The sequence below is a fragment of the Artemia franciscana genome, unplaced genomic scaffold (assembly GCF_032884065.1).
Source record: "Artemia franciscana unplaced genomic scaffold, ASM3288406v1 PGA_scaffold_218, whole genome shotgun sequence".
Lineage (NCBI taxonomy): Eukaryota > Metazoa > Arthropoda > Branchiopoda > Anostraca > Artemiidae > Artemia > Artemia franciscana.
In genome coordinates, this window is record NW_027062647.1 from 678,988 (window position 1) to 693,128 (window position 14,141).

Here is a 14,141-nt window from a genome sequence, read left to right on the forward strand (position 1 = left end):
AAAAAAACTAGTTTTTTTAACTGAAAGTAAGGAGCAACATTAAAACTTAAAACAGAAATTACTCCGTATATGAAATGGGTTGTCCCCTCCGCAGTCCCTCGCTCTTTACGCTAAAGTTTGACTCTTTGCCACAATTCTACTTTTTAAAACAATTAAAAACTTTAGCGTAAAGAGGGTGGGACTGCGGAGGGGACAACCCATTTCATATACGGAGTAATTTCTGTTAGTTTTAAGTTTTAATGTCGCTCCTTACTTTCAGTTAAAAAAACTAGTTTTTTTTATTTAATTTCTGAACGTTTTTGAATTAATGCATGTTTGATTTTGGCTCTCCGCACATAAATTATTGAAATGAAATCAGTATATTAATTTTTTTTGGCTAAATGGCTTTCTCTTAGTTTTGATCAGACGATTTTGAGAAATAAGGGGTGGGGAAGGAGGCCTAGCTGCCCTCCAATTTTTCGGTTACTTAAAAATGCTACTAGAACTTTTAATATTCAACGAACGTTTTTATTAGTAAAAAATATACGTAACTTAAGAATTAACTTACGTAACAAACTTTTATATTCTTATATTTTTATTATGTGTACGAGGGGGTTTGTACCCTCGTTAATACCTCGCTCTTTACACTAAATCGTAAGTTTTGTCCCAATTCTTTAAGAATGACCCCTGAATCAAAAAGGCCGTAGAATAAATAGTTGAAATCACTAAAAATATTTTAGCATCAAGAGCGAGGTATCTATCTCCTCCTAAATACCTCGCTCTTTATGCTAAAGTATTTTTAGAACCCCTCATATGCGTAATAATCTCTGTTCGTTTTAAATTTCAATGCTATTCCTTACTTTCATTTGAAAAAACGTTTTCATGTTTATTTTTTCATTGTTTTTTTTTATAGTAATGCTAGAAAATCCTGCGCCCTTTTCATTGAATTTTTCTTCCCCCGTGACATATTCCTCAAAGGAAAGATCCTCCCACAAAGCCCTCTCCCATCAACCCCACCCCCCAAACCAAAAAATCCCCATGAAAACGTCTGTACACTTCCCAATAACCATTACTATATGTAAACACTGGTCAAAGTTTGTAACTTGCAGCCCCTCCCTCAGGGATTGTGGGGGAGTAAGTCATTCCCAAAGACATAGTTATTATGGTTTTCAACTATGCTGAACAAAATGGCTATCTTAAAATTTTAATCTGTTGACTTTTGGAAAAAAATGAGCATGGGAGGGGGCCTATTTGCCCTCCAATTTTTTGGTCATTTAAAAAGGGCACTAGAACTTTTCATTTCCGTTAGAATGAGCCCTCTCGCGACATCCTAGGACCACTTGGTCGATAAGATGACCCCTGGGAAAAAAAAAAAAAAAAAAAAAATAAATAAATAAACACGCACCCGTGATTTGTCTTCTGGCAAAAAATACAAAATTCCACATTTTTTAGATAGGAGCTTGAAATTTTTGCTATAGAGTTCTCTGATATACCGAATGCGATAGTGTGATTTTCGTTAAGATTCTGTGACTTTTAATGGATGTTTCCCCGTTTTTTCCAAAATAGGGCAAATTTCCTCAGGCTCGTAACTTTTGATGACAAAGACTAAATTAATTGAAACTTAATATTTAGAATCAGCTTAAAAATTCGAATCTTTTGATGTATCTTTTAGCATCAAAATTCCGTTTTTTAGAGTTTCGTTTACTATTGAGCCGGGTCGCCCCTTACTACAGTTCCTTACCACGAACTGTTTGAAAAGAAAATAATTCGGTATTTCGGGGCTTCTGACATTATTACTCCTTTGCGGAAGTTAGGCTCAAAATTGAAAAAGGATTATATTTTTTCTCTGGGCCCCTTCCACCTCTTAGTTCGTTTATTTTCCCGTTAGTCTTCATCTGTTTTCGCTTTATAGTTGTGTTATCTCTTAGCAGTTCTTTCGTTAGTTGAGTTATGGTTGTGGTATATATGTTTTATCGCTCGTATAGTTGTGTTATTTTCAAATTATACTCCATAATAGAGAGGCTCCGAACACCCAGCATTGTATATTAAGCTCTTAATTTGACGTTTTTTTCTAACGTGACCAGATTCGTCCTGCACCCTTTTCATTGAATTTTTTTCCCCCATGGCATATTTCTCCAAGGAAAGATCCTCCCACATAGCCCCCTCCCTCAACCCTACCCCCAAAACCAAAAAAATCCCCCTGAAAACGTCTGTACACTTTCCAATAACCATTATTATATGTAATTAAATAAAAAAAACCAATTTTTTTAGCTGAAAGTAAGGAGCGACATTAAAACTTAAAACGAACAGAAATTACTCCGTATATGAAATGAGTTGTCCCCTCCGCAATCCCTCGCTCTTTACGCTAAAGCTTTAAATTGTTTTAAAAAGTAGAATTGTGGCAGAGTCAAACAATCCTACGACTTTTAGGGGGTGTTTCCCCCTATTTTCCTAAATAAGGCAAATTTTCTCAGGCTCGTAACTTTTGATGGCTAAGACTAAACTTGATGAAACTTATATATTTGAAATCAGCATTAAAATGCGATTCTTTTGATGTAGCTATTGATATCAAAATTCAATTTTTAGAGTTTTGGTTACTATTGAGCCGGATCGCTCCTTACTACAGTTCGTTACCACGAACTGTTTGAAAAGCTAGTGATGCTTTCAAAAGATTGGAGCTATTTACTAGTTTAAGTTTGCTGTGCGTGAATGTAAAGAAAACATTGTTACTGACATTCTATAGAGTGGGTGATGGTTGTTACCCTGGGGGTGTTTGAGAGAAGGTCATTGTCTTTTTTCTTTTTTTCATTATTGTTTTAATTAGTGTAGTATGCGTCTAGGAACATTTATGTTGTTTCTTTATTATTATTATTGATTTAGGATGCTTTTAAGAATGTTTATATTGTTAATCCTACACGTTAGCAAAATTAAAATTTTTCCCTAGCGTTGTGATTTATATCTGAAACAGTTTATATTTTTGTTTATTATGAAAATAAAAGTAAAACAAAAAACCATATCAGAGATCCCAACTGCATAGGTTTTAAGCTCCCATCTGCAAAAATGTGGATTTTTCTTTACCAGAAGAAAGATCATGGATGCTTGTCTATTTATTTTATTTTTTGTTCTCTCCAAAGATTGACCTTTTGTCCTAATTCCTTAAGAACGATTCCTAAAACACAAGGGCCGTACAAATAGAATTATAATCATTTCAACAGTACTAAAAAATTTTAGCGTAAAGAGAGGGGAATTGATGAGGGGAAAGTCTCTTTCATGTTCGGATTAATTTCTGTTTGTTTAAGTTTTAACGTTGATTCTTACTTCCAGTTAAAAAACGTGTGTTTTTATTTAGTTATAGGACAAAACAACAAATGAACGAGGATTGAAAGTTTAACACACACACAGAGACACAAATATTTACTTCTTAAAGTCTTAATACCTTTGGAGTTATTTAAGTTGAAAAGTAAAAACACTTAAACTGTATTTGTTTTCAGTAAAGTACACCACACTTTTCACCTGCCCTGCCTCAGTTGTAGCTCTTCTTACCCGTGCCTCAGTTGTAGCTCTTCTTACCCCTGCCTCAGTTGTAGTAGTTGTAGCAATAATGGTAATAATAGCAGAAGTAACAACAGTAGTAGTAGTAGAAGTATGCTGAGAGTGCCTTATGGATAGTTAAAAATCTCTCTCAACATGCCCTAAAAGTTCCAACTTAGTGATCTAAACTATTCCTGAGAAATTGTTCATGTATCCTTTTGGTAAACCGAATGCGCAAAATATTTTTTTATTTACTTCACCATCCCCTAAATGCTCCCTAAAAGGTTCACCTAAATATCCTTAACATAAGTAGAAGTTGCAGTCATATCAGTCATAATAGCAGCAATAGTGGTAACTTTTGGCTAAACATCCCCCAAATGTGCTCTGGTCAATTGATCATCCCCCTCGCCATCCACTGAAACTTTCAACTTAATATCCCCAGTCATTGTTGAGTCTCTCCCTTTTGGCATCACGGATGCCCATTTTTTATGGCACTTGGTATTAAACAAATGACATATAGCAATCGCAAATTCTGTCGGTCTGTCGGTCCCGGTTTTGCTATTTTAGGCACTTTCAGGTAAGCTAGGACGATGAAATTTGGCAAGCGTATCAGGGACCGGACAATATTAAATTAGAAATAATCGTTTTCCCAATTTGTCCATCTGGGGGGGGGGGTCTTGGGCCCGTTAATTCTGAAAAAACAGAATAATTGAAGTATTTTTAACTTACGAACGATTGATCAGATCTTAATGAAATTTGATGTTTGGAAGGATATCGTGTCTCAGAGCTGTTATTTTAAATCCCGACCGGATCTGGTGACATTGGGGGGAGTTGGGAGGGGGAAACCTAAAATATTGGAAAACACTTAAAGCGGAGGGATCGGGATGAAACTTGGTGGAGAAAATAATCATAAGTCCTAGATACATGATTGACAAAACCGGAACGGATCCGCTCTGTTTGGGGTAGTTAAGGGGGGGGAGGGGTTAATTCTGAAAAATTAGAAAAATGAGGTATTTTTAACTTAACAACGGGCGATCGGATCTCAATGAAATTTTATATTTAGAAGGATATCGTGTCTCAGAGCTCTTATTTTAAATCCTAAACAGGTCAGATGACTTTGGGGGGGGGGGGGTTGGGAGGGGAAACCTAAAACTTGGAAAACACTTAGAGTGGAGGGATCAGGATGAAACTTGGTGGAAAAAATGCACAAGTCCTAGGTACATGATTGACATAACCGGAACGGATCCACTCCCTTAGGGGTAGTTGGGGGGGAGGGGCTAATTCTGAAAAATTAGAAAAAATGAGGTATTTTTAACTTACAAACGGGTGATCGGATCTCAATGAAATTTGATATTTAGAAGGATATCGTGTCTCAAAGCTGTTATTTTAAGTCCCGACCGGATCTGGTGACACTGAGGGGATCTTGGGGTGGGGGAACCTAAAATCATGGAAAACGCTTAGATTGGAGGGATCAGGATGAAACTTGGTGGGAAAAATAAGCAGAAGTCTTAGATACGTGATTTACATAATTGGAACGGATCCGCTCTATTGGGGAGGTGGGGGGTTAGTTCTGAAAAATTAGAAAAATGACGTATTTTTAACTTACAAAGGAGTGATCGGATCTTCATGAAACTTCATATTTAGAAGGAACTCGTGACTCAGATCTCTTATTTTAAATCTCAACCGGATCCAGCGTAATTGAGGGGGGGCAGTTGGGGGGAACCGGAAACCTTAGAAAATACTTAAAGCGGTGAGATCAGGATGAAACTGGATGGGAAGAATAAAAACCTGTCTAAGACACGTGACTGACATAACCGGACCGGATCTGCTCTCTTTTGTGGAGTTTGGGGGGGGGGGGATAATTTTGAAAGTTGAGGTATTTGTAACTTACGAAAGGATTACCAGATCTTAATGAAATTTGATATTTAGAAGGATCTTGCGCTTTAAAGCTCTAATTTTAAATTCCGACCAGATCTTGTGACATTGGGGGGACCTGGAGGGGTAAACCGGAATTCTTGGAAAACGTGAAAATTGGGACATTTTTATCTTACGCATAGGTGATGGATCTTAATGAAATTTGATATTTAGATGGAATTCATGTCTCAGAGCTCGTATTTCAAATCCCGACCAGATCTTCTGACACTGGGGGGAGTTGGAGGAGGAAATCTTAGAAAACACTTGGAGTGTAGGAATCGAGATGAAGCTTGGTGGATAGGATAAACAAATGTCCTTGATACGTGATTGACAGAACCGTACTGGATTCGCTCTCTTTGGGGGAGTTGGGGGGAGGGGTTCAGTGATTTGGCGAGTTTGGTGCTTCTGGACGTGCTAGGACGATAAAAATTGGTAGGCGTGTCAGGGAGCTGCACAAATTGACTTGATAAAGTCATTTTCCCAGATTCGACCATCTAGGCGGCTAAAGGGAGAGGAAAAATTAGAAAAAATTAGGTATTTATAACATTCGAGTGGGTGATCGGATCTTAATAAATTTTGATATTTAGAAGGACGTCGTGACTCAGAGCTCTTATTTTAAATCCTGACCGGCATTAAGCCTCTTATTTTCCTTTTAAATCAATCTATTGATTCACAGAATTTTGCTAGAGCTCACACCATATGATCTCTTAGCTCTTCTTGCCTTGTCAAAAAAGCCATATAAGCTCTTAGCTCTTGTTTTCCCAGGGGTGATCGTATCGAACCAACGGTACTGGAAGATCGGGAGAGGGCTCATTTGACCGTAAATTAATAGTTATAGTGTCCTTTTTATGTGACAAAAATATTGGAGGGCAACTAGCCCTTCTTCCATGCCCTTTTCCCCCAAAGTCATCCGATTTAAACTTTGAGATAACCAATTCTTTAATATAGTTGGAAGGCACAATAACTAAACATGATCCCGAGGGCCCCTTAGGGAAAGACTGTAAGTTATAAAATTTGTCAAATGTCTACACATAGTTTTTGTTTCTAGGACAAACGCATACATTTTATGCGAGGGGATTTCAGAAAGGCAGGGTTTTCTACAGAGGACAGTTTAAGGAGGGGTGAACGTTCCAGGGGAATTCTTACACGGTAAAATTTATTAGAATTTTCATCCGAAATTCTTTTTATTTGTCTTAATACCTCTTTGGCAACTCAAATTTACGTGTGAAGAATTACACCTTATAACGAACAGGAATTATTCCATGTATAGGGCGGGTTCTTATCAAACCCTTGCTCTTTCCACAAATGTGTGATTTTTGTCCAAATCCTATAAGAATGACTACTAAACAAAAGGACGGTTCATTTATAATAAGAAGGTTTTTTTAAAATACTAATCAACTTTATCATGAAGATTGAGGTATTAAGGAGGGGGCAGCCCCCCTCATATACGAAATAATTTCTGTTCGTTTTAAGTTTAAAGGTGCTTAATAAATTCAACTGGATAATTTTTTTTTCATTTAACCTGGAATGAAAGAGAATAAATGGATTAATGACTATGTTCTTAGTGGCCATAATGAAACATCTACAAATCATCAACCTAGAATTACAAGGAAAAGACAAAGCTAATTACTGATCTTACTAAAATTTATTATTGATCATGGATTTCACTGCAGTGTCCTCGTCAAGTCATTGAGTTTTATTCACATATTGTTGAGGTGTTTCTTAAGATGGAGGAGGGGGGCTGAATCTCTTGGTTCAGGTTTTAAACAATAAAAAATCGGTTGACTCTCTTGGAATATCCATTCCTAGGTATTTTGACCCTCTTTATATACATATAAGCCGAAAAAAAATTCTTTGATTAGAAAATATGTATCTTCCTTATAACTTCTAACTTACAAAAAATAAAAAAAACTTTTCATTTCCATGCAAATAAGTGGCCTACTAAGTTTCTGCACCAATCCCTTATTCACAACCATTCTTTCTAAGCAATGGGCATTTTTTTTTTAATTTATAGCTTTTACGATTGTAATTAATTGCGTTATTTCATCCTTAGAGAAACATCTATTGGACTTTTTGACAATTTTGAACAAACTGAATCTCTCAAATTTTGGTTTGATGTCATCAGAGGGTCAAGGGGGAGTTGAGCTGCTAGAAAAGACACGGGGGGATTCTGAATGACCTCAAATAACGTTTGAACTCTTAAAAAGGACACCAAAACTTTCCATTTACAGCTAAATTATCCCCCTTCAAAGTTTTCTATGACTACTTCTTTCGTATGAAGTAGCATGAGGAAAAAAGAAAGAAAAATAAACAACATCTTGAAATAATAACAGCTTTCAGCTTAAGTAACTTAATAGGCATAATGCCTCATATTTTCAAAGAAATATTTTCAAAGATGTCTTTATAACTTTTGCCACCTAGTATAATATCATCATCCTTCTATGAAGAATTAATCTAAGAATACACGCTTGAATATTTAGATATCTTCATACCCTCAAGTGTAAGCTCAACTTGCCCTCTTTCTGGCGCTTGCTGTCTAACTACAGAATATAGAACATAAACAAAAGAAAATTCTAATCGCTCAGATTAGTACAATGAAGTCTGCAAACTGTTGGTAATAATAATTCCTATAGTCTGAATGACATACGCTAGCATACACCAGCCTAATACTTTATGATCATTATGGTACCAGAACCCCAGTTACCTAGTATGTGGAAGAATACTGAACTTGAAATTAGTTTGGCCCCTTTTTTTGGCACAAAATAGTTAAAATGGGTACTAAATTGTAACAATACCTCTATGTTTACCTGAACTAGAATTTTGCAGTAGAAAAAAAAAACAAAAGAAAAAACTTGTATTTTTGAGCATATGTTTAGACCTCTAGTGCCAAATCTATACGAATTTCGCCTAATTTTGAAATTTTAAATTACAAAAGTTCACATTTAAAAACAATAGCTACTCTCCCAACCAAAGGTGTATTAGAATAAGTGGGTACAATGCAAGGTTTTGTTCAAGGAAAGTTAAGAGTGAGAAAACTTCGGACTGTTTAAATAATTCTAATAATGACACTAATCAACAAATTAGTCATTAAACTGAAAATAGCTTCGTTTTTTTTTCTTTTCAGCACTATAGCTTAAAGTCTTTAAAGTACCAAGGACAATGAAAATAAAATTTGATTGTTTTATTTATTAGAATTGAAAACTACACAACCTTATGCGTCTTAAGTTATTAAGAAAGCTCAAACATCGAATTGGCAATGAAAAAAGACCTCTCTTTTTATTTATGTGGCTTTTGGTAGCATCAGGTAAGAAATTAATTTAAGAAGGTTCGTCCCTTTAACCAGAAAAAATAAGCTCAAAACACATTAAACCAAACAACATAAGAAAGAGTAGCTTTCATTAGAAGGTTTAGTTGTCTTTGAAACTCAAGCGACTTTTGTAATGTATGGTTTCTTTTGGACGAAAAGTATGGTCAATATAAAAAACTTAGTTTTGCTTATCTTTTTTCTCAGTTCAACTTGCCAATATTAAAAAAAAATGTCTTACTGCCCTACTAGGGCTTTAATTTTGAAAACAACCAAGAAGAATCTTAGAACATTGTTGTTTTCAGACCTGGATAAAGCACGCTTCAGGAGGCAAAATCATTTTTATTTTGAGGTCCTTAGTATCTTATATAATTTTCTTTTAAATTATCGAAACAACTTTTATTTCATGTTCAGATTTGTGTAATTTTGTCTTTGGAATACATCTTTTCATTCTGTACATGGTTGTAAATTTGGGAAGCTAAAAACATCATGAATAGAAGAACACAAGAGGCGGTATTAATGCATATAATAATGATTGTCCCTTCTGAGTCAAAATGAACAGACTTGAAATCTTGGGGTACTTTTGCTTAAACTGACCTGTCGCAATGTCTTTTCTCTCAAGGAATAATGACCATTGAGGAAAAGCCGAGAAACGGATTTAGCTTTTTGTTATGTTGGGCCCTGGTGGCTTTGTGCTGCAATAACTTGGGATTAGTACACTTTCCACTAGATTACGCTATACCAAGCCCATGTTAACTTGAACGACGAAAACACCTCATTAAAATATGTCAAACAGTTCGTGGTAACAAACTGTAGTAAGGAGCGACCCGGCTCAATAGTAAACGAAACTCTAAAAAACGGAATTTTGATGCTAAAATATACATCAAAAGAATCGGATTTTCATGCTGATTTTAAATATATAAATTTCATTAAATTTAGTCTTTGTCATCAAAAGTTCCGAGCCGGAGAAAATTTGTCTTATTTTAGAAAATAGGGGAAAACACCCCCTAAAAGTCACAGAATCTTAACGAAAATCACACCATCGCATTCGGCGTATCAGAGAACCCATTAGCAAAATTTTCAAGCTCCTATCTACAAAAATGTGGAATTTCGTATTTTTTGCCAGAAGACAAATCACGGGTGCGTGTTTATTTGTTTTTTGTTTTTGTTTTTCTTTTACCCAGGGGTCATCGTATCGACCAAGTGGTCCTAGAATGTCGCAAGAGGGCTCATTCTAACGGAAATGAAAAGTTCTAGTGCCCTTTTTAAGTGACCAAAAAAAATGGAGGGCACCTAGGCCCCCTCCCGCGCTCATTGTTTCTCCAAAGTCAACAAATCAAAATTTTGAGATAGCCATTTTGTTTCGCATAGTCATAAACCCTAATAACTATGTCTTTGGGAATGACTTACTCCCCCAGACTCCCTGGGGGAGGGGCTGCAAGTTACAAACTTCGACCAGTGTTTACATATAATAATGGTCAATGGGAAGTGTAAAGTCGTTTTCAGGGGATTTTTTTTTTGGTTTTGGGGGTGGGGTTGAGGGGAGTTGGCTATGTGGGAGGATCTTTCCGTGGAGAAATATGTCAGGGGGGAACAGAAATTCAATGAAAAGGGCGCAGGATTTTCTACAATTACTATAAAAAAAAAACAATGAAAAAATAAACATGGAAAAGTTTTTTCAATTGAAAGTAAGGAGTAGCATTGAAAATTAAAACGAACAGAGATTATTACGCATATGAGGGGTTCTAAAAATACTTTAGCATAAAGAGCGAGGTATTTAGGAGGAAATAAATATCTCGCTCTTTATGCTATAGTATTTTTAGTAATTTCAACTATTTATTCTACGGCCTTTCTGATTCAGGGGTCATTCTTAAAGACTTGGCACAAAACTTACGATTTAGTGTACAGAGCGAGGTATTAACGAGGGTACAAACCCCCTCATATACATAATAAAGATTTAAGAATATAAAAGTTTGTTACGTAAGTTAATTCTTAGGTTACGTATATTTTTTACTAATAAAAATTCGTTAAAAATTAAAATTTATAGTTGCCTTTTTATGTAACCGAAAAATTGCATGGCAACTAGGCCTCCATCCCCATACCTTATTTCTCAAAATCGTCTGATCAAAACTAAGAGAAAGCCATTTAGCCAAAAAAGAAATTAATACGCAAGTTTCATTTTAATAATTTATGTGTGGAGAGCCAAAATCAAACATGCATTAATTCAAAAACGTTCAGAAATTACATAAAAAAAACTAGTTTTTTTAACTGAAAGTAAGGAGTGACATTAAAAATTAAAACGAACAGAAATTACTCCGTATATGAAATGGGTTGTCCCCTCCGCAATCCCTCGCTCTTTACGCTAAAGTTTGACTCTTTACTACAATTCTGCTTTTTAAAACAATTAAAAGCTTTAGCATAAAGAGCGAGGGATTGCGGAGGGGACAACATTTCATATACGGAGTAATTTCTGTTCGTTTTAAGTTTTAATGTCGCTCCTTACTTTCAGTTAAAAAAACTAGATTTTTATGTAATCTGAAAAAGCAAAATGTGTTTGATGACAAACCTTGGCAGTAAACGAGGATACGGTAAATGTCCATAGGTCAGGAAAGTACCTTCGATATCCAGAAGGCAAAACTGAACTGCTGGTTGGGAATGATGAGCCACAGCATATCTGACCTGTAAAATTAGAAGTACGTGGTCACTGCAGCCGAATTCAGGTATACAGAGCCCAAAATCTAGTCTAAGTGTCCTGTAGAACCAGAACAAATTTAAAAGAATGACAATAATTTCTACATATCCGAAATATAAAGTCTTCTGTAAAAAGAATACTTATAATAAATTCTTCATAAAGCTCAGACAGAGCCTATTAGACAGGATAAGACATTTATATCAAGAAATTCTATCACAAACCTCGAAGGGCCGGATTTGGAAATCTGGGTCAATAAATAAAACCACGCTAAGAAAAATCATGAGAAGCAAAAACACTAAAAGACTGGTAGAAGAATATCCCATTAAACAAAAACAACTAAAAATTCATTGCATTAGTCATAATTTAACTGATATTAGTCCTAACATTTTAAATTGATGATACAGTTAAAACACTATAAAAATTGAATAAATATAAATTAAATAATTTAAAGTAAACATTGAAAAGAAAGAAAAAACCAAGTAAACAAAACAATAATTAGACAGCCTACGTAGGAACATACTTGAAAACGGCCCAAAGAGGACATATTCTTGGGGAGGGGGAAGGAAGGGGGACTTTATAAACAATTTGCTCTGTGCGATGGTTTGTCGATGCAAATTAAAGAAACCGAGTACATTATACCTCTCCCGTACGCAAGCGTTTCTGACATAGTTTTTTTTTTTTTCAAAAGCAGAGTTTTTGAGGAGAGTATGAGACTTCAAATTACTAGAAAATTATTCGTAGTTTTTTGGATATATTTAATTTTATCAAACTCTTCCCTGTAAATGTTAGAGTACCAAACTGGACAAGTCAATTCAAGACTAAGACAGACAAAGGAATTGAAAATTCTTAAAGAATGGAAAGGGGTGTGGAAACTTAAGGAGGGGGACAGATGCATCAGCAATGTGGATTATATTCTTAACATGAGCACCATACTTTAAGTTAGAAGAGATTGTGACGTCAAGTAATATAAATGAGTACAAAGAAATTTCAAGAGGAAAGGGATGAATACAACGGGAAAGATATTTAAGGAAAAAAATTGGCATTATTTAGAAGGGTTGCTGTCATGTCAAAGTTCGAGACATTTTGTGCAATGTCATTGAGGATGCTCATGAGTTAATCCAATAAATTTCTGTAGCAAGTTTCAATGGACGTAAGGTTGTCAAAAAGTCATACCTGTTAAGAAATGCCTTATCCAGGTTCTTAATCATGACTGAGAAAAGATCATAGGAGAGTACATTGGAGTACTCTTTTGTGGGCAAGGAAATGATTGGAGTAATGATTCAAAGTTATAATCTATTTGAGAAGTATGCATCAAATGTCGCCAGGGAAGAATTTATGTTATTTTGATTGACAAGCTTTTCCGCTAATATTGTGTGATTAGGAAGATAAACTATATTTTGGAGATCAATGAAAGTTAAATTTAGACCAGTAATAGGTTTTCTAAAAGCTTCTCCAATGGTATCCACAAAACTAAAAAGGGAATGGGAAGTGGATTTAAAGTTCAAGAATTGTGCCTGGTCGTTAAGGGTGCTTTGTTACGTAACCCAGTCTGCAAGGAATCCTGCATAAAGTTTCGAGAATGTAGGAGTAAGAGAAACGGGACAATCACCTTCAAATCTATGCTTTCCATTTTTAATTTTTAAGGGGTTAAGAAACCTGTTTTCATGCTTGTGCAGGGTTGACAGCTTCATTGGAAAGGGCAGATAAGGCTGTTGAAAGAAAATCATTGAAGGTTCTAGTAAGATGAAAAATTGTATCCAGAGAGTAAAGAGGTTCAGGTAAGTTGATATTTGGCTACCATGTCTCCTACCACCTGTGAATACAGGTTTTTTTTATTTGTTTTTGGACAGTTCTTCGACATTATTTGTTCAGTACGACCAAGAAGTCTTACAAATTTCTTTTTGAGTATTATACGTCACTTTGAAACAAGTTTGCCTCACTACACTAAACCATAGCCTCATAGATTCCAGATTTATCATGGCATTTTAGAGTTAGCTCTCGTGAAGTTCCTTTAGCAGTGTCTAGCCCCTCCTGTAGCATAGGTATCCGAGATTGGCAAACAGAAAAACGCTCCACAAGTGACAACCTCTCAAATTTAGGTGGATACATATATTATGCCTTAGGAAAGGAATAAGTTAAAAATAATATTGATTCCTCATAAGATTCTTATTCAAGACCACGGCTATGAGTTTTTTGAGAGATTCACCAAAGGAACTATGTTGAAAGCTACAGTTAGGTATAAAAAAGATATAGGAGGATGGTGGTGTTTTGAAGCTTATCAAATAATATAGTAGTAGCCTCTGGAGAATTCCAGTCCCTCAACGGAAGTCTGAGACTCAAATGAAAATGAAAAATGAAACGCAACTGAAAATTTTATGTGGTTTTTAAGCAAATCACAGAAAGAACAATATTTGACACTGCATGAAAAAAGAGAGTGAAGAGGGGGCATTTTTCTGACTGTAGAATATATTATAAGTTTACCAGAAAATAAATAGAATATAAAAAATTCAAAGTCAGCGAGAAATATAAAAAAATGGTGTAAAATCATCAAAAAGAAGGCTTTGTGCATTCTTTGTGAAAGAGTAGACTATTATTAATTTGAAAGAATGTTTACCCAATTAATGTTAATGTTTTTTAGGGGGGAGGAAGGGGAGGTCAGCCCAATTTTGAAAACATCTAGAAAAGCAACTTTGTTAAACTCACTATAGAATTTAAATATTT

At 35.3% G+C, this 14,141-nt stretch overlaps 1 protein-coding gene across 1 annotated transcript in view; it reads right to left on the minus strand.

Annotated features, from left to right (window-relative positions):
* Positions 1 to 14,141, minus strand: part of LOC136041409 (mucin-2-like) — a 105,611-nt gene that overhangs the window by 39,415 nt on the left and 52,055 nt on the right. The window contains exon 10 of the mRNA XM_065726064.1: positions 11,295 to 11,407. Coding sequence (XP_065582136.1) covers positions 11,295 to 11,407 — 113 coding nt within the window. The remainder of the gene's footprint in view (positions 1 to 11,294; positions 11,408 to 14,141) is intronic.